We start from the raw sequence: 21789 nt of genomic DNA, 5'->3' as shown, positions 1-21789 counted from the left end.
ATTTATACGCAGCAACACTTGTGCATGGAATGAAGTGCCACTGATGTCGCTTCATGCGTCCGAGTTTTGAGCGTTTTTCTATTTTTGAATGCAGTTGAGAGCAAATCCTGGCCATCATCTTAAGGTGGAAAGGGGGGGGGGGGGTTGCCACTTTTTTCAGATTGTGCAACATTTTGTGGGCACATGAAACCACCACTGGGCAACCCCTCCCGTCTTTGGGGCCTGCTTTTCTCTCCCCTATTAACCTCGCTTAACAAGGACCCCATTACCTCAGTTAATACCTGCTGTGGAAATCCTGAAAACTCTAGGAGTTCCAATTCAGCTTTAAAACTACCTTTTACGTTGTGGAAACGACTTCTCCAGCGCCGTCCCTAGGATGGACACGGCTATACCCCTTTTTGCAACTTTGGAATGTGTCGACATATAGTGCAGGATACCTTTTGTCAAGCGTGGAAAGAATGACAGCACGGATGATTTTAGTGAAGAAATATCAAGACCTAAAAATTGTAAGGATGCATCCTTGGGTTTCTCAAAAATAAATTTAAGACCAAGACCACACTTGTCAAAGATATCAAAAATCTGGTCTACAAAATTGTCTTCTGTCTTAGAGTACACAATTAGAAAATCATTGACATAGTGGAAAACCTTTTTTACAGGAAGGGTTCTAAGACAGTCTTTGAATGCCTGATCTACCCTTGACAAAAAATATCACTCAGTACAGGAGCTACACACGACCCAATGGAGACCCCAGATTTATGTACGTAAAGGCCGTTACTCCATCCAATTAACATAGAATTCAAATAAAGCTTCAAAAGCTCCAGGAAGGTTCGATAGACACACCATTAGCATTTCCGAAAAATATTTTGCTGTTATTCTTAATACAGGATTGAACTGAGGTGAGCAAAGTATCACGGTGAAGGGAGTAGAGGTCCTGGAAGTCCACTGAAAACACTACGATTGCTGTAATTGTCAGACTTCACAGATTCAACCACTGCTTCAGAATTACGTGCAATAAAAGGAACTGCATTTCTTTCTTTCCAATTGAACGGTTGCCAGTAAAGCTACCAGCGAGGTGGAAAGTCCTCATTCGGGGCACCGACCAAGGAGGTACGGACAGGTGATTGTCGCTACTCCGTCTCAACAAAAAGCAAAATGCGTCGCGTTGGGACCATAGCGCCGCAAACCTCCCACCCCAGCGTGGCAAAAGCAATGCCCCCAAATGTTTTATTACCTTTTTGTCGTCGTACTTGAGCGCAGCATACATTCGCTCGTCACTGCTCACACACCAGAGTAAAAACAAATTTGGCCGTGCGCCAGTTCTTCGTTTCAAGCAGACAGGCACAAGATCCTTCGCACACCCATCTGACATTTATTCGGTGCATGTTTGTATAAAAAATATACAACAAAACAGAAGACACGCTATTGCAACCCAGACAGAAACCGCTCAATTCTCTCCTCGAGGGAAATGGAGTACAGGTTAACGCATCGAAGACGTACAAAACATTGGCAGTGTTTTCCTCCTTCAAAACATGTCCGTGGGTTAGAACATGGCCCCATGCCGTTGACAGAAGCGCGACAGCAAACCCAGAACGACGGAGCTCCTCCGTGGCCGGCGCAGAGCAAGCCCGGCAATCTCGCGGCAGAGATACGTCGAGACCGCGGATAAATAATGAGGACCGTGGGAACACCCATGGCCCTGGAAACAACGCTATGTACAAGCCCCACCCAGCCACAACCCACGCCGGAGTGGAGAACACCCACAGGAACCCGGGTGTCTCGGCAGGTGCCGCTGCGACACCGAGGGAGAACGGTGACGGACGACCGGAGTGGAGGGATGCTTGGGAGGGCGAGAAGCTTTAGCCGTATATCACACGTGGGCGCTGATTGTTGCTTCCTCCGCTCCGTCCAACTTTCCACGCACCAATTCTGGAAAGTTCCCGGGCAACTCTAGCACTATGTTTCATCTTGCCAAAACTGCCATGCAGAGGAGCCACGAGGTACCAACCACTCGCCGAGACTAGAGCAGAGAAGAATCAGTCGTGGAATGTCCCTAGAAAGGCCGAGCGATAAAGCCGGGACCAGACGCGAGCAAAAGAGGGGAGTCGTTTAGAGGGTTTTGAAATTTTCCGACATGGTCGCAATAGCCATAAGTTAGCTGGGACTGCTGCGACGCACGAGACAAGAACTCCGAGTGTTCTTAGAAAAGGCTCGGCCCGGCGTCTTGTGGCTGCCCCACCGTCGTCTCCGCCGGCAACTCCAAAGTCGCCCACGCACGCTTGGAGAACTGCTGGAGGCCACAGAAAGACGGAGCAATGCGACGCAACATTTGCGGCAACCCTCACCGTCCCTTCCACAATGGCAGACGTATGCAACTGTGCTCCCAGAGTCCCGGCAGCCATTTCAGAAACACGGACGCACACACATTCGTGGCACACCAACCCGGCGGCCAAAACAGCGGGGATTTGCGTAAACAACTCGGGGCAGCAGCCCGAACCGAGGCAGGCAGTCGGTAGCCGCGACGGGGCATGCCAAACAAACAAAGCTTTTGCGGCCCCGTCAGGGCTCGCAAAACACAACACTGCCACTGCCCTTCTGCAGTCAGAAAGCCAAAGCAGCCGGCCAGATCAACTGGTTCTTGGTTCTGGTGGCAGCCAATGCGGAAGGAGGTCCAGCGGGTACCTCGAGCCCTCACCCGGTGGTGCACAAGGTCGCAATGAACAAACGAGACGAGCATCCTCGGTAGGATCGGCCGACGCACCGGCCTTGCGACTCAAAAGCGGATTTCTGAAGCCCTAGCCAGTTGCACCGGGCCAACAAAAACTAAGGTGCGTTTTGTGCACAAGATGCCATTCAATGGCCCGTCAGAGCCACTTTTCTAGAGTAAGAACTCGAGTCCCCACGACTCCGGTGCAGCGGAAATTGAGGAACGGCCGCACGTGCCCCGGCCAAAGTTCGTGCCAAAGGTGAATTGACTAGAGGCACTCGGTGCTTGAAACCAACGGACAGTGCCACGCAATCCTCGGAACTCGACAGCGGCAACAATGCCGTCCCCATGTTCTGTTCGGGGGCCTTTCCTCGTTCTGAAATCTGGATGTCCAACAAGTAGCGCCTCGCTCGTGCTTCGGATCCGTCCAATGGCAAAATGAAGTGCCGCCCCTACTGAGCCGCTCGAGTCCCAAGAAGCACTTTTCCAGCCGGCGATGCTCGGACCTTGCACGAAGGTGCTGCCTCCACACGGTTTCAGCCGGGTCCCTCGGCCACTGCAAGTCGAGTTATTGGCCGAGGACCGGGAAGCCTCTCGAAAGTGACGGACAACCATTTCCAAGAGCAAACGAATGAAGAACGCCCGTCACGGTCGACAGCGAGCGCTCGGTACTTCCCTCACGTAGAGACATGTGGGCCGGCCTGGGACGTCGCAGTCTCTTTGGTCTCCTTCGTTCCCTGGAGACGCCCGCCCCACTTCCCGACGAAACCCGAGCTATCTTTCTCTCCAACTGTGGCAGTGTGCACCGGACGCGGCACAAAGATTCCCCTGCCCTCTCCCAACACCTTAAAATGGCCGTTCGGGACCCACGGTTGGAGCTACAGGCAACTCTAGGGCGTCTTTTGACGCGGCTAGTCCGAGGCCGCACGCGGCGGCACGAGCGATGCCCGCGAGGTGCACACACGCCCGCACACCCAGCGTTCCGAGCGTCTTTCCATGGCGGACGGCGATAGTCCGCGAGAACGAAGGGCGTCCCATAACGAGGCAACGATGCGGGGGCCGGAGTGCCCTAGGTCGCGCCAAAGTGACCGGTGAGACGCGTGATTATCACATTTATTTCACAGGCACATCGGAGCAAAAAGAGACCGGGGACTCGGACCGCCCGCTCACTTTTGATTTCAAGGAAAACAACCGCGGCAAACGTGGCATGCAAGGAGGAGGCGGGGCTAGGGCTGCTGGTGCCAGGCGAAGGCGGGATCCCCGGGGCACGCCGGCAGGGGCCCCTTCACCAGGTCCGGGATCTGTGAAGGAAGGGGCACCGTCTGACCTTCCACGCAGCCAAGTGAGAACCTGATCATCTATTCTAAACGGTATTAGCGCACACAAAGAGAGAAGATAAAGGAAAGAGTGCTCTTTCCTGTCTCTACGTGTGCGCTAATTACGTTTAGATGTTTATATACCAACTAGCCCATTTATCAACTTTTTTACTAAGAATCCGACGTAGCGCAAGGAACGGAGACGGCCTCCGGGCATGTTGCCACAATACGTGGGTGGCGCTGCGCTAGCCGGGATGGATATTACCCTTGGGGAAAAGACAAAGCTTTCTGCAGTCGGCTACGGAGGGTTGCCGCACGCTTACCCCGCCTGCAGCTTGCACTAAATCGGGCAGTGTTTCAAAATCTATCTTCGCAATAGACTACTTCCATAAAGCCCTGCATGCAACACGGCGCGCGTTGCACTCTGGGAACTAGTTGGCCAGGGAGGAGGGTGGCATGGTTTCGGTTTCGATCGACACGTCGACAAGAAATGATTTTCTGGTCCCGAGAGCGTCATTTGTGGTCTTTAAACTAACCTAAATGGCCAGGCCTCGAAGCTTTAGCACAAGCCTGAGACGTATAGCTTGTCTTAACACATGCTTGTTGTATTTTTGTACTTGAGTCTTCCTGTTAGCGTTCGAATCGAGGTATGTGGACGAGCCAGTGCTAGGAATCTCGACGCTGCGAAGCTCGGGTTTCTTGCTTGTATACGAAACAACAAGCTGTAGCAACCAATAAGTATGCATACATCGAGCTCGCACCTTTACATTAGTGTTGCTGATCAGGAAGTTTGTTTGTTTCGTGCGTCCATAGACGAAATATTACTTTTTGCAATTACTGTATTTCTTAATATGCCTGAATATGCGAGGTAAAACTCGGAGGCGCCATTGAAAAGCTCAATTTTGACACACTTCTTATCTCTTATCTGTACTGACCCGCAGCACTGCACGAAGTGAAGTCCCTACCCGCTTGCATTCCATTAATATTCAACATCGCGTATGCGCATAAAGTTATCCTGTAATCATATAGGCAAATTCGCACATACAGACCGTTTTGAAAAAGCAAAAGTCGAGCACTTGTGTGAAGAATGTCGCACCGTTCCCCGAAAGTGCGCCGGACGGGCATGAACCCCCATGCGCAACGCATAGGGGTTCATGCCCGTCCGGCGCACGGTGCGGCATTCTTCACACAAGTGCTCGAACGAATTCAAAGCGCGTTTGACGGTTGCTAATGGCCATAATATTTGTTTTGTGTTCGTTTTTTTCCTGCCTGAGTATGCCGAGATAATTTCAGACACACCGTTCAGGCGCAGATCTTGGGCGTCAGTAAAAGCTCGTCCAAAAAGGCTTAGCGAGGAGTAGGGGACGCTTGTTAGGGCCTCCGTCGTAGCTAGCCGATCTCAGCGTTTGCGAGAAATTGATCTTCTACCAGCATAAAATTCGAGTGGGAGATATATGATGACACGAGGAAGAGATCATAGTAACTTTTGTGCAGTAGTGAGGTCGAATTTACTGCGTTTCCTTAAAAGTTCTTGCGTAAACGCTGGGCTCAACTTTGATACCCTGTGAGGATGCGGCTTTCTTTTCGCCCAATGAAGTAACAAGAAACGGACGTTTGGCAAACAAAATACGTATAAGGCTCCAGATGAACAAATTTTAGTTCTAGTTCAGTGGTACTAGACGGGATTATTGAAATTGAGCTCAAACATGCACCCGTAGGGTGAGGTGACTAAGCCATGTCTTACTACGTTCGCATACGCACGCACCATATCCGGTGTTTCGGGAACCAAGGAAAATGCCCCGGTCTTCGTTTTGTATCGCTCGAGAATGAGTCTATTGTACGTTCGTGAAAAGTCAGATAATCGAAAACGCAAGCAGCGCGTCCGGTCGCGGAGTGATAGCATGAGGTGAAGCTGCACTGTTGAAACCGAAACTGAGTGGCCAACTAGTTCCCAGAGTGCACTGCGTGGTATTTCGCCGCGATGGGGCGCGTCGGTTTTGGAAGTAGTCCATTGAAAGCCCAGTGATATCCACGTTATATGACACGGGGAAGTGATCCGGATCTACTTGAGCAATATTTGAAACACGGCCTAATGCGCACGTGCAAATAGTAGACTTTTAGTTAGAAGCGGATTTCAAGTGAAAAGTTGCTTTGGCCCAATATGTTCAAATCACATACAGAATAGTTTCTCCAAGACTTTAGTTACTGCACCTTGCTTAAATGAAAATTTTGTCACACTCACCAAGGCTGCTTCCAGGCTTCCAAGCGTCCATTTTTAAGCTAACTATATTTATTGTCTGTTACTTCAGAAAGTTCAATACGTACATCGGGATGGCACATAAACAAGGCATTTTCGGCGTAAAATAAACCTACACAGACGGCCTGGTATTTCTGATGGAGGGAATTTACAGATCTTTTTCCAATGTGCAAACGTCCACTCTTAAATCTTGAGAAAAGAAAAAAGATAGTCAGGAAGGATGAACGCAGGTTCTTTGAGTGTCTCTGCCGAACTACTCTCACATAATACTGTAAAACACTTCATGTTGGCAAACCCCCAATTCCTGCAATTGTAAGTCGCAAACCTTAGTGGGCACGAATATTTCCATCGTCTGTAGAGGCAGATTGGAGCCTGGAAAATTCACGAAATTTAATGGTCGCGAATATAACCCTGCTGCCCAATTCGCGAAAAAATGAGGCCGCGAAAATAAAGGGTTTTACAGTAGCCACGGTGAAATTTCAAAACTTATACTGCGGTGTTGACATCGACATGACAAAGTTTCTGTTCGTTTTTAAAACCACCAGGAACGAACATAGACCATCCTGCCTTGAAAGTGTTCTGTGCTCCTAAATGCGCGACTGCAATATTTACACTTTTCGAAGCGTCGATTGCGGCGCTTCGACGCTTCGAAGTGCTCACTTCTGCAGCATCTGCAGAAGTGAGCGTTGCGGGTGTGCTTCTTTGCAGTGCACCGGTGCTTGGCAAGAGGTGCGCCTAAGGAGACTGACCTGGTGCGATCGATACTTTGAAAATACAAATATCACGATTCATTTACACTCATTTTGACCTCAAGAACTGTAGTAAAAAGAGTATGGCGTCTTGCGGAGCATTACTTATTTCCCTCTTTATGCTGAGAATTGAGATATATGTAGGTGCATTTTAGGTTAGATATATGTTACCTTATCAAGACTTACACGTTTCAAATGCCAAAAGCAACGCTCCTGCCTCCGACAACCAAATCTTGTAAAACTACTTTGTGCGGCATATGAACATTGAGCAAAACTTTCTTTTTTCTTGAGGCTAAAACAGGTATAGAAGCGAATACTGAATAGCGTATTGTTCTCAACCACTATTGGAAAATTCGAATATTGGTGCGATTTTAGAGCCTAAAGGTCTATTGACACGATGCATCTTGTTGGCAAATCTTGTGTCGCAAAACTAGGTTTCGGGGAACGGAATCCCCGCCTGAACGCGGCCGAAAAAGTGGCACGTGTTCCTCGCTTCTGGAGCAATTTTTCGCTGGAACCTCACCAAGGCCTGCCGATCACCCGAAGGAAAAACGAGGACGCTGCCAATGGCCGCTCGACTTCGCTAGGACGTCTGACCTTAGAGGAGGAGCGAGTTTTTGGAGGAGTCTGATTTTTGGCCGATTCTGTAGCCAAGCCAAAGCCGAAAGAAAAACAAAACAAAACATGGCAAGCGACAAGCGGTGCGTACGCGTGACGAGTCTTGGTCCTACTCGGTTGCAGGCGTGTGAATGGCGCCTTAGCAGTACTGGTTGGTGGCGTGGTGCAGATTCCATCAACAGTCGCGACGAATGCAAGCACCGCATATAAACATGATGGCTGGGGGCAACTTTATTAGCAGTGCAAAAATGTTTGAAATTCTTTAAGATCATCTGCCTGTTTTTTCAGGTATGCGGTCTTTCCCAGGTATGGCAGGACTAGTAAACCCAGTGAAACGAATCTGACGAAGTTCATTAAGTGGTATTAATCAAAAAAGACCGTCTCTTCACACTGTGCATACTTCATATCATTTTGATGTGAAACGCTTGGTATTCCCGGTGCAGATGACACGGTTAGGCGAATTTCTCGTGAGTCAATACGTCACAGGTTTTTGCGTGTCAAACTCCACATGTGAACAGGCCGATTTCGCGAAATCTCGATTTCACTAAACTGCGGCACGTTGAAAAGATGCATCGTGTGAATAAGCCTTATGTAAGCCGCTTCTTGGTTCATGCAGCCCCCGGCTTTCTTGAGAAGCGGGCCAAAACATGGGAGAGAGGACCAGGGCGGTTGGAGTGCCGAAGCAGGCCGCGCTTTGTTACCTGGTCTAGGAATCCTGCGCTGAGGTTTGGGCTGCTGCTACTGCTGCTGCTGCTGTTCCCGCCGTTGAGCGTGTAATAGTCCGGCTGCAGAGCTCCGGCCTGGCAGGGCGGCCGCACTGCAGGGGGGGAGCGTGCCGGCAAAGGGCGTCGGCAACCGCTCCCAACAGATCCCCGGCGCAAGACACCCCCCAGGCTCCCTCCCAGTACGGTGGTGCCTCTCCGAACATGACGGCAACACGAGCGGAGCTTGAGGCGCTCGGACGGGAAAACCAACTCGCGCACCAATGCTACAAGCGAGAAGGTAGAGCGAGCCTAAGACGCGTCGTGCGTCGAGCGGCACGAGCTTTCTGGGAGAAAGCCGCCCGGTGCCGAATAGCGTCTCTATGCAGGACGAGAACCATTTTTTTTCTGCCGAACTTCCAGCACTTCAGTTTTTGGTTATGTCAAAACTTATCAGCTTTTGCAACCTCTCATCAAAATATCCGTGGCACCACTTTGTGCTTGTTCGTTACAAATGGGCTATTATTATGCGTAAAACAACCACCAGTAGCGTGCGACAAACCTTTGTTCGTCCTATGCCATCTTCCGCCATAGAATCTATTACAATATTTAGAGTCTAAAAGCTAATTAATGATTCCATCTACATATCGTCAAGCCTCGACCATAATTTCAACACCGCCATGTAACACTACCTCTTTCTGCGGTTCTTTCATCCCCAAAACCTCGCAATTAAAACCGCATTTTCCCCTTCTATAGTGACAGTCGGAGATTTTAATAGGTTTAAAGGGACACCGACAGGGTATTTATGCTGGCCAAGGTTTTTATTTGTACATGACATATGAAAGCCCAGCTACCCAAAACACAATTTGTGGCTCAAAAATTTTTTTTCCCCCCTTCCGAAGATTGTCGACTGAGAACTGGCCGGTTTGAGTCATGCTCGCTTTCTTCACTGTGGTCATGTGCCATTAAGACACAACCACCAAATATAATCAGTCGTGGGCCATTCAAAGCACACGCTGAACATTAAAAAGTGCAAAAAAATATAAAACCCATTTTCTGTGGCTTCTAAAAACTGCAGATACAATGATTGAAACAAAAAAAATTCAGGGTACTATAAGCACATGCACTGTGTAATTCTCAGCATGGCATCGTATCGCGGGAGTTGCGGGCTGGATGGCTGGACGAAGCGGACTGATCAATGGCGGCGGACGACGGGCGTGGAACCTCTACTTCGCAACTATCGTTCGCGATGCTATAAAATCTCTCTAGCTTTAAGAGAAAATTTTTAACAAACAAAACAATTCCGATTTATTCCGTACAACATGCCCGACCGCCGGGTTATTGCCCCTTCTCCAGGCCGAAGACATTGCTCGTCTTACGAACACGAATTCGCAAGAGCTTGGAAAATGCGCAAACGTCAAGTATGAAGTGCATACTTGGCGTTGAATATGCATGCGAACGATATCTCTATTAGCTACGAATGTGGCCAATGCGTGGTCCTGCCCAACTTCGAGCATCGGGAGTTCCTCTGCAGCATGGGGGTAGCTGCAAACTTTCTGATCTGCGGTCGACTGGCTACAATACTGCGAACGAGGAGTTCCCCCTCGTGTGCTTGACCATTACAAAGTTAAAACAGCTGTCTGCTTCTCACGGCCAGAGAAGTGGAGGAAAAATAAAAAAAATTAAAAAAAAGAATGCGGTCAAGTGTAGCCACGTGACTTCCGGCAACTCTCTCCTCCTCTATATATCTCCCTCCTCCCTAGTTGACATGTCACGCCACTACTCCGCACTTGGGCTTTGGTTTCCAGCAGTTACGCTTTTAATTCTTTAAAGATATTTGGGACTGTTGCAAACTATTGATTGGGTAGTCTCCAGACAGCATAATAAATCGCCCGACAGAAATAAAAGCTAATTTTTGCGGGGGTGTCAGTGTCTCTTTAAGGCTGCATTATTGTTGTTTCGAGCTGGCGTAACAACTTTTAATTACGTCTGCATTCCCAAATCCCCGCCCCTTCCGAAATGCATCGATCTCGAGAGGATAACATTTATAGATCAATAAATTTGCAGGTTTGTTAGGGGCAGGTTCAACCGCCTTTTCGATGGGGCCCACCTGCGCCGTCCGCCTGGTGGCAGGGCCCCCCCGGTTGAGGCAAGGTGGCCAGCAGACCCGCGTCCCCGGGGTGGCTGGCGTACCCCGAGGCCTCGGCCTCTTGCAGGCAGGCCAGGGTGGCCGTCAGCTCCACCAGCTGCTCGTGCGTGAACGACTCCATGACTGCGCAAGGAGGGCTCTGGTCAGCCACAAACTCTCGGCAATGCCCACCACCGGCGGCACACCCGCAGGCTACGTCGCACCGGAGACGCCGGCCGCTTTCCACAACTCGCTCGAGCAGATCCGAGCTTAGGAAGGTTTAAAGGGACGCGTAACACGCATACCCCATCCTAACGCCAAGAGATACTGCTTCAATTTACAAATACGGACCCAAATTTTTATTCCTGCTTTGTACGACCACTTGCAATGTGCTAATGCGTTTGGGGGAAGGAGGGAAGCGTGGTGCAGAGCGGTGACAGGGAGAAAGGGGTTGCCATGGAGCAAAAGGGTCCGTGGTACATAGTGGTGCACGTCGGGCAGCACATAACCAAAGTTTCGCGAGGAGAGGGGGAAGTGCCCTTCACATTTCCGCTGCGCCCTCAATACGGAAGCCTACATTGTGGCCCCCCAAAAGTTCAAAATACCGTAAAACACCAGGGGAAGGCCCACCTCACTTTCACTGAGAACTGGGCTAACCTAGACGTGGGCGCCTGTCCGGTCAGACTGGGTGCTAGCGTATAGAATCCTCAAGTTTGGGAAATGTCGGTAACTCCCAATCCAGTTGTCGAAGACATGAAATGACAGTGACGTCGAAGGTGGCCGAGAAAATCTTCTCGCGTACCGGTGCACGTGTATGTATTATGTGCCAGTTTGGACGCTCTTTACTCTTGCGCGTCGTATCAGGTGACAATGCAGATAGCGCGACGCTAAATGCAAGTAGATTCCTGAATGCCACGGTGCAATACCTCGACTCTGAAGTGAGATGGAGTAAATTTTGTGACACGAATGCTGTTTCTCGTTAACACCACCCGAAGCAGTTGACAGGGGCAGTCAGGGGTGTTCGAGAGCAAAGGAATAGGAACCTCAAGAAAGCAGAGCAATGCGAACTTGAACACCATCTCTTGGAGGTTAAAAGAAAACACTACCCGAGCTCCGATACCGCTCTCAATGCATGTGCAATTTATGAATGTTTTGCTCACTCGCTGAATAATGCAAGGCACGAAACTGTTTGAACGTCACTCGAATGCCTTATCAAAACCCACCCGTTAAAAACTGCTCGGGAGTGGTTTTGAATTAGAAACAATCGTATAGACGACATTGTGACCAAAGAATGCAGTCGCGTCTCGATACACTCGAGAACGCCGAGAAAGGATGCAAAAACTTTATTCGGAGGACCAGCATCAAATCAATTCGTCTCCTACAGATGTCAAGTTTTCCTTTGCCAACTTTCAACACGTATCCAGTCTCTGCCAAACATTCTTTTCACACTGTTCCACCAACTTGGTGCTGAGACGACTGCAACAAGCGTACGGCCGTATCACGTCTTCAGTCGACCGTGCCCCGGGCTGTTCGTCTATGTCCTCCTCCCACTACATACAATGGGCCTAGCAAGTGGAAGCTCGAGCCTTTTAGGGTGCATTCGCATCATCGAGTTTTCGTCCGGAAGAGAAGAAAATGCCATAGAGATTCGAGGTCGGGAGTGCCGCATCACAATCGTTCCCAAATCCCCTGAGAAATGAGGGCAGCTGCGGAAAAATCTGCAACCGGCCTACGAAATATTCGTTGTCTTGTCAGCGTGACCGGTCCCCTTCCTTTTGGGGAAGGATTACAGTCGGCAGCCTCGAGCTGCAGGCTGCCTTTTTTTCTTTCACCACCTTTCATTTGGCAAGCTTGTGAAGGTCGCCAACACGTCCGCGAAGAGACCCGGCAACTTAACTCCGTCGTACGAGCGGTCGCTCGAATAAGGCTCCTCACTTTCTCCTCCTCCTCGCGGCTCTAGGACGCGCTCCATTTTCTCCGCAGAGAAAAGTCCGTCGCACGAACACTCCATGAGGAGCAAGAATGGGACGCTCGGCCAACCAGTCGGAAACTAAGAGATTCGCTCCATCGGCAAAACCTGCAGCTCAAAACTGCAGCGGTTGCGCCACTAGCACGTCAAAGACCACCGAGACAGCGAGTATAGAGGTAACGTCGACCTCAGCGGGAATAGCGCAACCGCTCCAAAATAATGCGCTACTCGTCTCGGGGGTGCACGCCGCTTGGGGCCCCCCTCGGAAGCGGCAGAAGGGGCGCCAGGCCTGCCGGCGAGGGGCCGCAAAGCATCTCGACGCAAGGATTGCAACGCGGAAGGCACCGGTGCAGGCGAGTGGGTCTAGGCTCGTCGGTACGGCCGAGATTTTCTGCACGCAACGGCCAGGTAAGAGTTATCCGGACGGCTGAGTGAGCGGCCGGCGTACCTTGCATCATCACTCGTTCGGACTTAATAGGGGAAAGGGCAGACGAAAGCTTAATGCGACACTTCTGGCCACCAGAGAGAAGGGTGGACCGACATCGCGTTGTGAGCCACGTACACTCAAGGTACGCAATTTCTTCTTTCCGTGCAGTTTCCTCCTCTCCACCCAGGCAAATCCTCCTCTCACGGCATTACCGAGCAGAAATAGAGCATCTAAGATCCGCCAAACACAGTAGAGCGTAGTTGGCCGAGACCGCAAACACCGTTGCGCTTACACGGGCACCTGGCCGGGACCTCCACACAGCATTAACGACAAAACAGGAAAATAATTTTTAAAAAATGAAAGAAAAACGGAGAAGCAAGGCGCATAGAAAAAATATTATAAAAAGAAGTTAAGCAAGCAACAAAAAAGAAAGCTTACTAAACTCAAGCAGCAAAGAAAGAAAATTTAAAAAAAAAAATAGAAAGACGGGCAAAGAAATAACGACAAAAAAAAAAAAAAAAAAAGGTTAACAAAGGTGAGGCATTCTGAAGTGCGATTGCACAACCATTGTTGTGGACAAACTCAACTTGCCGAAACTTTTTCTTTGCTCATTTTATTTTGGGGTTAGGGAGTCACACAGCATCAGCAGTGTTTCGGGAAAGGGCGCAGGGTACCGTTCCAACAGCGGGCACTCCCTGCTCTCCCTACGCGCATGCCCTACCGCTTGCTTTTGCCATCCTCCTCTTTTTTTTTTTCTTTTTTTTTCCACCTGTACGTTGGCTTGGCAGTCTGCCAGCCCCGCAATGCGGGCGATGTGCTCGCCACCCACCCCATCCACCTGCGCAAGTGGATCGTGGGAAAAGCAACGGGCAGCCGGGCTTCGTTCGCTATATCGAGTGTCCCCGCCACGGGTGTTCGATACAAAAAGACAACGCTCCTACGGTATGACATGTGACCTTCAAGGGGATGTTTGGACGGTTTGATATAAACAATAATTCGAAATACCCGAGCGTGAAATACCCGCTCGGCTATTACCCGGCTCGATTGTATAACAATATTTTAGTCTTTTAACGGTGTGTATCTGCGTTCGTTCAATGGCTCGTTTTTTGTTGAAATCAAATATATATACTAGGTGACTACGGAAATAAAGTTGAGTTGTAAGTTACCGCTGCGTCTCCATTTATCTTCCTTGTCCGTTTCTTGTTGCACTTCTTAAGGAGGGACATGGGCCTAAATTTTAAATTTTTTTGAAAAATTTCATTTTTTATTTTTGAGGTTTTCAGTTTTAGAAACTAATTATACACCCTTACACCAAATTTGATAACCATATGCCAAATAGTTACGTTGATATAAAATATTTTCAACACATTGTGAGGCAGTAACAAAGTAAAGGAGTTCAATGTTTGAATGCATTTTTCTCAGTTCCACTTATTGCTGCAAATTTCATACGAAGGAATCTTTTGTTCGAAGGTGAAAGTATTCTGATACCACAATCAAGATGTTTCTGAACTGAAATTTACTCAGGAATCGGGCTATCTACTTTATTTTGTTTTAGGTTGAAGTCCTCAGTGATAAAAAACCAATTTTTCAAAAATTGACAGAGGACAGATATGTATCTCATAGTTTGAGGTAATAACTCTTCCTGAAATATTTACATTTAAGTTATTAAAACTAGATAGCCCGAGGTCCCATATCCCCCACTTTATATTCAAGGAGTCAAAATAATGCTTAATAGCTTGATTTGCATATCATACATTTCTTAATGAAAAGTGACACATTACTTTATGCAGGTATGTAAATTTGTCCTAGAGAGCTGAAAGTTTGCACAATACACCTACATCTGAAGCTAAATCTCCCCTGCAAATTTCATTCCGATCACTTGAGTAGTTAAAAAGTTCGAGCTCTAGCCAGTGTCCCCCCTTAACTATTCCCAAGACCTTTGAGAACTCAAAAAGGTGCCAATCTGCGGCCCAAGGATGCCTCCGTCTCGGAGGCGTCGTTGCGTGGCAGCCGTGGAGGCCACCATCTGCAACCACGGCTCGAGCTGGGGCCAGATTCTAGGGACTAACAACTAGGGCAAACAGCGACCCCTGGGGACATTTTCACTCACTGAAGCCCCAGAGCTCTCGGGGGAGAGGGGCAGAGGGGCCTGGCAGCACACTTACTTGTCTTGACGGGCTCGTCGTACGAGTCGGAGACGCGTGACCGATCATCCTCCGACGGCAGCACCTGCACGACCAAACAAGGGCAGCTCAGAGGCATTTGCAAGGGCACACACGCGGTCATCATACTTTCTCCAGGAGCCGTCATTTGTAAGAGATCTGCTGAGTTGCAGCGTTGCGGCAAAAAGGGGTGTTAAGCGGGAACCAGCTCGTGTCTTGCCCTACTCGTACCAAAAACTGAATTCTTGCTCCGCGAGTTACCATCTTAAAAGGGTTAGGATGCGCCAAAATAAAATGACATTACTATATTGGTGGGACCCATTGCATGTACCTATATTATTGCTATATTTGTTTCATAAATGGCGCGATGGTTTCGCGGAAAAATCCATTTTTATACGAGACCCTCGGATCCACTTTAATCGGGAAGGCCGCCAAGTTTGATGGGTCAGTGACGTACTTCGCCCGCAGTCGCGGTGGCACGGCGTCCCCTTGCACGTAGTCGCAGACTCTGCTCTCTCGGTGCCTCGCGCGTCATCATTTCGAGCACGCTGTTTCGAGATGACAACGTTTACGGAATCACTATCTTCGTCGGAGTCTTGGACACCGGTCGCAAAAAAGATGAGTGCGATTGCTATCGAAAAATGTTGGAAGCTGGCCATTTTGACTTGGACGCACCAGCAACCAGCTCCGGCGACGACGACAAGATTGTCACGGATGAACTCGCCGTCGTCCGTGACAATCTCGCACGTGCATGCAGGGTGGAAGGCCGAAGGGGGTGAGAACGAACCTTTGGAGTAGCCTTAGCGTGAGGGCGAGCAAATAATGAGAGAGCGTTTGACTATGCATCATTATCACATGGTTTATGGGCACAATGATATGACTAATGGCACAATGACGTGATTAACTTGGGCAGTGCTGCTGCCAGATGAAAGTTAATAACATTCATAAATTCATTAATGCAATTACTAGTACTCTAAGAAACGTAAAACTCGGTGTATGTACTAGTAGCCTATGAGCATTCCATTTCAAAAATGGTCCACCCATCTACCTTTCGTTTCCTAACCCTTTTAAAGACCGACGACCAGTTCGCGCTTTCCACTTGTCTCCCGCTTCCTCCTCTCCCTCTCCCCCCTTCCACTTTGTCCACCGTTGCCTGTTTCCTCCTCCCCCATGGTGAAGAGGATCTTCCGCCTTCCAAAATCTCTGAACTGGTCGTCGGCCTTTAAGTGGCCGATTGCAAAATGCACCGTTACCCGAACTTGGGCAGAAAAGGCGCAGGGGCGACTAGGCTCCCACGCTCGCGGTGTTTCCTCGGGAGAGAGAGCCCGCCGGAGCACCGCACCCCCCGCTGGCGGCATTACAAGGACGACAGACACTCCTCCTCCGCCAATGTTGCAAGCGTAAAGTTGAAACAAACGTGAAGCGTTAAAGCACGCACAAACTAACAATCTGTTTCGATCTGTCATTCTGTACCTGTTGTTCTTCCGTAGAAAACTCCCGGGCGACGAAAACACACCCCGCGCCCGACTCTCGGCGGCAAAAAAGGAGCCACCTCGGAACACGCCGCCCGACGGACCGTCACCTCCCATGCACCTGCAGCAAATCGCGGCTGCACACTGCGGGGGTGAGCGCACTCATGTCGCCGTAATTCGGCGGGACCGCCCGGGCAACGTCCAGACAAACAACCCACCCATTCCACTGCAAAGAAATACTTTGTTACACCAAGCAGGTAAGGTCATTTTACGAGGAATGAGGGACAACGGCAGGCCTTTAAAGGATGTCAAATGAGACCCCGAGGGCTTTCGAGGGAGCTTTACGTTCGTACCGCCTAAATCAATGTTTGTGCGTTTTATCCACTTGAGAAACAAAGCAGGAAGACATAGTTACACCCCCAGTAGCTTCCGCACTTTTAGCGCCGTATCTGTAGACGGCAACCCACTTGGGCCCCGACACTAAATTATATAAAGTGAATCTACACGGCACCGGACCCCAGTTTAATGCCCGCTCGTCTGGCAGGACGGGCCCACTGGCACGGCCCGTGCACGCCTGGGCCAAAGAGTGTGGTCTCACCTGCTGCTCCGGCAGGGCCTCCTGGGGGGACGGGTGGCCCTCGGGGGTCCAGGTCGTGCTGGGGGCCGGGCTGTGCGGGAACGCAGGGGACTCGAGCTGGCCACTCCACTGCGGAGAGGAGACAGGTTAGCTCGCTCGACCCTGCTGTGGGAGAGCCGTGGCTCCCCCTGCGAGGCGACACAACTGTCGTAAGTGAAGTGGCAAGCGGAAGCAGCGATGCCACCTTACGATCCACGTGAGCACCCGCCACACTTCGGCCGAAGCGCCTTGGTGAGTGGATCATCCCCTTCGCGGCCCAGACAAATCCAACGAGCTGGTTCGTTTCTAACCCCCCCCCCCCCCCCCCGCCGAATGTCGCACCTTGGGACTCGTGCCGGCGAAAAATGACTGGCCCCGATTATTACAGTCTCGGAATTTGTTGATTTCGCTCAATCGGTTAAGAAGCCCTATGAACACTTTGCGGAGCTAACTTTGCAGAGGGAAATAAATGGAAGAGAGGGTTTAGTTGCTCTCGTCGATTCGAAAGGAAACCCAGATCTTCCGAAGTCATCTCAGTCCCTCCTGAATCACCGATGTGTACTGGAGTAAGATAATCGCGGAGAACAGAAAACCGGACAGTTTGGACCTTGCCGGAAGACAGCAATACGTATGGGAGAGAGTTCCGAAACAGTGGGGGCAGCTCGCGGCGGCTCTCGAGAACCGCCCCGCAAAGGTGGCCAACCGGCGGGTTCGTGCCAGAGACACTCACGGCTTCGTAGGACTTGAGCTTCTTCTTGCGGCACGGCAGCTCGTTTCCCGACTTGAGGTCCAGCTCCCAGTAGGATCCCTGCGGGGAGAAAGCTCGTGGTCCGCTCTGCCTACGCTCGCCAAGCCCTTTCGTGAGGTGAGCACACACCACGGTGGAGGAAGCGTAGGGCCGGAGGGACGACTGTGCCGGCCTCGGTCGTTGGGAGCATCGTCAAAACGACTTTCTCATTACCCGTCGCCCGCGCTTCGAGACCTCCCAAACGGTGGAGAAACGAGAGGTATTTTCGGGCAGTTCGCGACGCAGCGTCGCGCGAGAGACCAGGGAGAACGCACAGTGGGGAAAAGCGCGCAGGGCTCGACTGCCAGCGGTGCACGTAGCGGCGCCGGGCCCCACGAACACCGGCAGCTGAGCGGCCCAACAACGCGCGGCAGGCAGTCGTCCCCGAGGTCTCCGTTCAAGGCCAACTGTCGGGTCGGGCGGCTCCGGGTCGCGGTCGAGCGGCCGTGGCACGCGGACGACGGGGTCTGCCCGGGTCTCACCTTTCCGGGGTCGTCCTTGGACCGGGGCACCTTGTGAAAGCACTTGTTCAGCGACAGGTTGTGCCGTATGGAATTCTGCGCGGAAGGCCAGGCATGAGCGGGCCGCGCCTCGCGACGCGGCGACGGCGTCCTACCTTCCAGCCCGTCCCGGCGTCCCTGTAGAAGGGGAAGTTGGCGCAGATCCAGGTGTAAATGTCGCTCAGCGTCATCTTCTTGGAGGGCGAGCTGTTGATGGCGAACGAGATGAGCGTCGAGTACGAGTACGGCGGCTTCCGCTTGCCCTGGTCGGCCGCCGGGGAGGTCGGCTGGCACCGCCGCATCTCCCGCGCACTCGGCCGGCCGGCCCAATCCATCGCCGGGGCGCTGGACGGATTCGACGATTCGACGCCCAGCAGAGTGGGCCTAGCCGACTCGCCACAACAACACAGCACTCGCTGCAGGCACCACCGCCATCTTGATGGCTCGCTTGTTTTGCTTTGCTCCGTTTTTTCTTTTTCGTTTTTTCTTTAAATTAATTTTAAAGGTGGCGCTAGTGAACGGCTGCTGTCTGGCTGCTGTAAAGCAAGTTAACGCGTGGATCTACTCGAGTCGTCTTTTCTACGTATAAAAATTACGTTTTCATCAACGTCAAGTGCTCTCGTTTATTTTTTATAAAAAACAAAAAAAAAAATATAAAATAACTGACGCAGCTGTCCTATCTGTCCTGTAGTCCGCATTCAAATCCCAGTTTTTTTTCTACCAGTTCAAAGTACAATCCAATCCAAATCCGCGCGCTTCTTGGCGGGCAAAGCGGCCGTTGTCGGCAATTTCCACGGTATTGTTTTACGGAGATCTTTCAAAAAGATGTTTGACGCGCGTGTCTCAACGCGTTCCCAGATGCGCGAGGCCGACGTGAGCCGCGACGTCACCTGCCCCGTGTGCTTGGGCGTGCGGGCTGAACCCGTGACCCTGCCGTGCGGCCACGGCGTATGCCTGACGTGCTTCGAGCAGTCCCTGCATCTGGCGAACAAGGAGTGTCCCCTGTGTCGTCTCAGGATCAGCTCGTGGGCGCGGAGGGCCGCTCGGGAGGGCACCCTGGTCGACGAGGCCCTCCGTGCGCGCATCCGACGGCACCTGTCCCAGCCGGAGGAGCCGGGTGAGAGTTTACCGGGCGGCTCCCTTTTGTGCGGGCCCTTGGGCATTTGCAAGCGCTGCCGTCTCAACACCGCACCGTCACAGTCTTCGGAAGAAACGGTCGCTTATTGATGCCAATTTCTTCGTCTCGCGCTCAGCCGACTCTGTGGACCCCCCGGTCGCGGCGGTGAACCACCGGCTCTGCCTTCCCGGGGAGATCCGGCTGGAGTTCGAGGAGCAGGCCCGTCTCGAGGCGGAGCGGCTGGAGCGAGAGCGCCGGGAGCAGCTGCTTGCCGGCGAAGCCCTCGCCCTGGCGCTGGCCGCGGAGGAGCGCCGGGCCTGGCAGGAGACCCAGGAACGAATCCTGCGCGAGGACCAGGAGCTGGCACGCTGCCTTAGCTCAGGTTCGTGCGCTGCATGCACTCCGACTGGGTCGCCGTCGTTCGCCGCAGCTCACACGCGCCGCCCGGACACCGGTACAGCCCGACAGAAACGCGCCGGCGTTCTTTCCTAAACAAAATATGCGATAGACGGCCGTATCCCAAGTCTGTTCCCAAAGTAGCAGGGAGGCGTCCTTCCTCCCAGTTTTAAGAGGACACTGACACGCCAAAAAAAGTTTCATTCATTTTTTGCCAGGCAATTTATTAGGGTGTTAGGACACTACTCAATCACAATTTTTCTGCAGTCACGTATCTTTTTAATAAAGCCAGAAAGCTCGCTGCTCCAGACCGGAACACGAGCACGGAGATTCATGGCAGACTATGTGTGCCGAGGAGGAAGGAGAAATGTGAAGGAGGGAGTTGCCGGAAGTCATGGCTGTCGCTCTCTAGCCAGTCTTTTAATGTTCTTCCGCTCTTCTGGCCTGTGAGGCTGATGACAACGACGGAGTTGCTCAGACCATTTGTCGGACGATTGTTTTGCACTTGCGTCCCTTCTGCTCGCTGTTCTCTGCTTGAAGATTAGTTGGCCGGTACCACGAACGACAGTTCCGAAGTAGCGGTCCCACATCCGTCGTAACGGTGGTCCAACGTGCGCCGCCATCGAGTCATCCAGATCGCGATACATCGCCATATTGAGGATAACTTAGTACACATAATCGTGTAATCTCCGCAACATTTTTTTTTAATCAACGTATTTGCAGCTTTTTAGAAGCCACAGAAAATGAAATTCATATCCTTTTCAATATTGAGTGTGTGCCTTAGATGACCCACGACTTTGAATATATTTATTATGCTATAGTTTAAATGCCACGTGACCATAGAAAAGAGAGTGAATGCGCCTTAAACCGGCCAATTCCCAACCAGCGGTTTTTCGGGTTAAAAAAAAGAATTTCAAGTTGCAAGTTGTTCTGGATAGTTAGGCTCTTCTAGTTCACGTTGAAATAAAAACCTCAGAGAGCATAAATACCCCATGTCCCGTAAGTGTTGAGCTTAGTCTTTCTCCGGGAGCGGTTTCTGCTGGTGGCAGTGTCAGAGTGTGAGTAATTCATCTCTGCGCAGGTGTAGACGAGTCCAGGGCATCCCGCGAGGTGGCCCTGCAGGTGGAGGCGGATCTGCGGCTGGCCAGGCAGCTGCAGCAGACGGAGCTCCCCACGCGCTCGTACGCGCTGCGCCCCAGGGGCAAGGGCCCTGCCTGCGTTTAGCGGGACCCACGCGAGCCGGCTTCCCGAGACTGCTGCATTCCTTTCCGACGTGGCGGAGGCAAAAAGAGCCTCCAAACGTTCCCTGGCTCGGGACCCAACGGCCGTCTTCGTTCCCCAGACGTGAGGTGGACGCCATATATGGACGTTTTTTTGCTGACAACGAGGTTGCCTCTCCGTCGGAGAGTGCTCTTCGTGCTGGACGTGGCAACCCGGCATCCTGCGTAACAGCCGACGAAACAATCGCCTCGTGAAAGAGACAACTTTTCCTGTGGATTCTCCAAAATTGCTCTTGTCTGCCGGAGCAAGTTGCCGGAGTAGTTGCGGCGGAAAGTGCAGGGAGTGTTCTTGCCAGTCTCCGAGCAGAACTTGGCCATTTGGATGCTCCGATGTAGGCAGTCGTTGTCGTGCAACAAAATTGAGGCGCGAAAGAAGTGCAACTAGAGTACACTTGTGGCTCGTCCAGGAGCATAGTTTTGTGCTACGTTGAGGCTGGGAGGGAGGGGCCCGGGAAACCAGAGACGACTGCTGCGCCCACCCGTCGGGCTGTGTCCCTGTGATTTTAGGTTTTATGGAGTTTTATTATTTTTGAACTTTTATATTTGATGTACGAAAATAAAAAGTACCGGTTATGAAGACGAATACGCAT

At 51.3% G+C, this 21789-nt stretch overlaps 2 protein-coding genes across 4 annotated transcripts; one reads left to right on the top strand and one right to left on the bottom strand.

Moving 5' to 3' along the window:
• Window positions 1-1346: 1346 nt before the first annotated feature.
• LOC8050447 (forkhead box protein I3) lies at window positions 1347-18872 on the bottom strand. The gene is made up of 8 exons (XM_029995120.4): window positions 18523-18872; window positions 18389-18463; window positions 17850-17927; window positions 17102-17209; window positions 15035-15098; window positions 10456-10617; window positions 8346-8461; window positions 1347-4005 (listed from the first exon to the last, which is right to left on the bottom strand). Exons 1-8 carry the CDS (start codon window positions 18739-18741, stop codon window positions 3931-3933), a joined length of 897 nt encoding a protein of 298 aa, XP_029850980.2. The 5' UTR covers window positions 18742-18872; the 3' UTR covers window positions 1347-3930.
• LOC8050448 (E3 ubiquitin-protein ligase rnf168) lies at window positions 18610-21779 on the top strand. 3 transcript variants are annotated; one of them, XM_029995122.4, is made up of 4 exons: window positions 19135-19202; window positions 19265-19523; window positions 19660-19905; window positions 21001-21779. In XM_029995122.4, exons 2-4 carry the CDS (start codon window positions 19265-19267, stop codon window positions 21141-21143), a joined length of 648 nt encoding a protein of 215 aa, XP_029850982.2. In that variant the 5' UTR covers window positions 19135-19202; the 3' UTR covers window positions 21144-21779. The 3 variants fall into 3 exon arrangements, with proteins under 3 accessions (XP_029850981.2, XP_029850982.2, XP_029850983.2); XM_029995123.4 differs by having other exon boundaries at window positions 19145-19207; XM_029995121.4 differs by having other exon boundaries at window positions 18610-19523.
• Window positions 21780-21789: the final 10 nt, after the last annotated feature.

Source organism: Ixodes scapularis, unplaced genomic scaffold (assembly GCF_016920785.2).
Source record: "Ixodes scapularis isolate PalLabHiFi unplaced genomic scaffold, ASM1692078v2 PGA_scaffold5__190_contigs__length_132052651, whole genome shotgun sequence".
In the NCBI taxonomy this organism is placed as follows: domain Eukaryota; kingdom Metazoa; phylum Arthropoda; class Arachnida; order Ixodida; family Ixodidae; genus Ixodes; species Ixodes scapularis.
The sequence above is the reverse complement of the archived record's forward strand: the minus strand, read 5'-3'. Positions and strand labels throughout refer to the sequence as shown.

Excerpts from the sequence above, each read along its gene's own strand:
- LOC8050448 (XM_029995121.4), top strand. The coding sequence starts at position 19,232 with ATGTTTGACGCGCGTGTCTCAACGCGTTCCCAGATGCGCGAGGCCGAC. Across the intron at positions 19,524-19,659 it reads GTCCCAGCCGGAGGAGCCGG|CCGACTCTGTGGACCCCCCG; the intron begins GTGAGAGTTTAC and ends TCTCGCGCTCAG. Across the intron at positions 19,906-21,000 it reads GGCACGCTGCCTTAGCTCAG|GTGTAGACGAGTCCAGGGCA; the intron begins GTTCGTGCGCTG and ends ATCTCTGCGCAG.
- LOC8050447 (XM_029995120.4), bottom strand. The coding sequence starts at position 18,741 with ATGGATTGGGCCGGCCGGCCGAGTGCGCGGGAGATGCGGCGGTGCCAG. Across the intron at positions 18,464-18,522 it reads ACGCCGGGACGGGCTGGAAG|AATTCCATACGGCACAACCT; the intron begins GTAGGACGCCGT and ends CCTTCCGCGCAG. Across the intron at positions 10,618-15,034 it reads CGACGAGCCCGTCAAGACAA|TCATGGAGTCGTTCACGCAC; the intron begins GTAAGTGTGCTG and ends CTCCTTGCGCAG.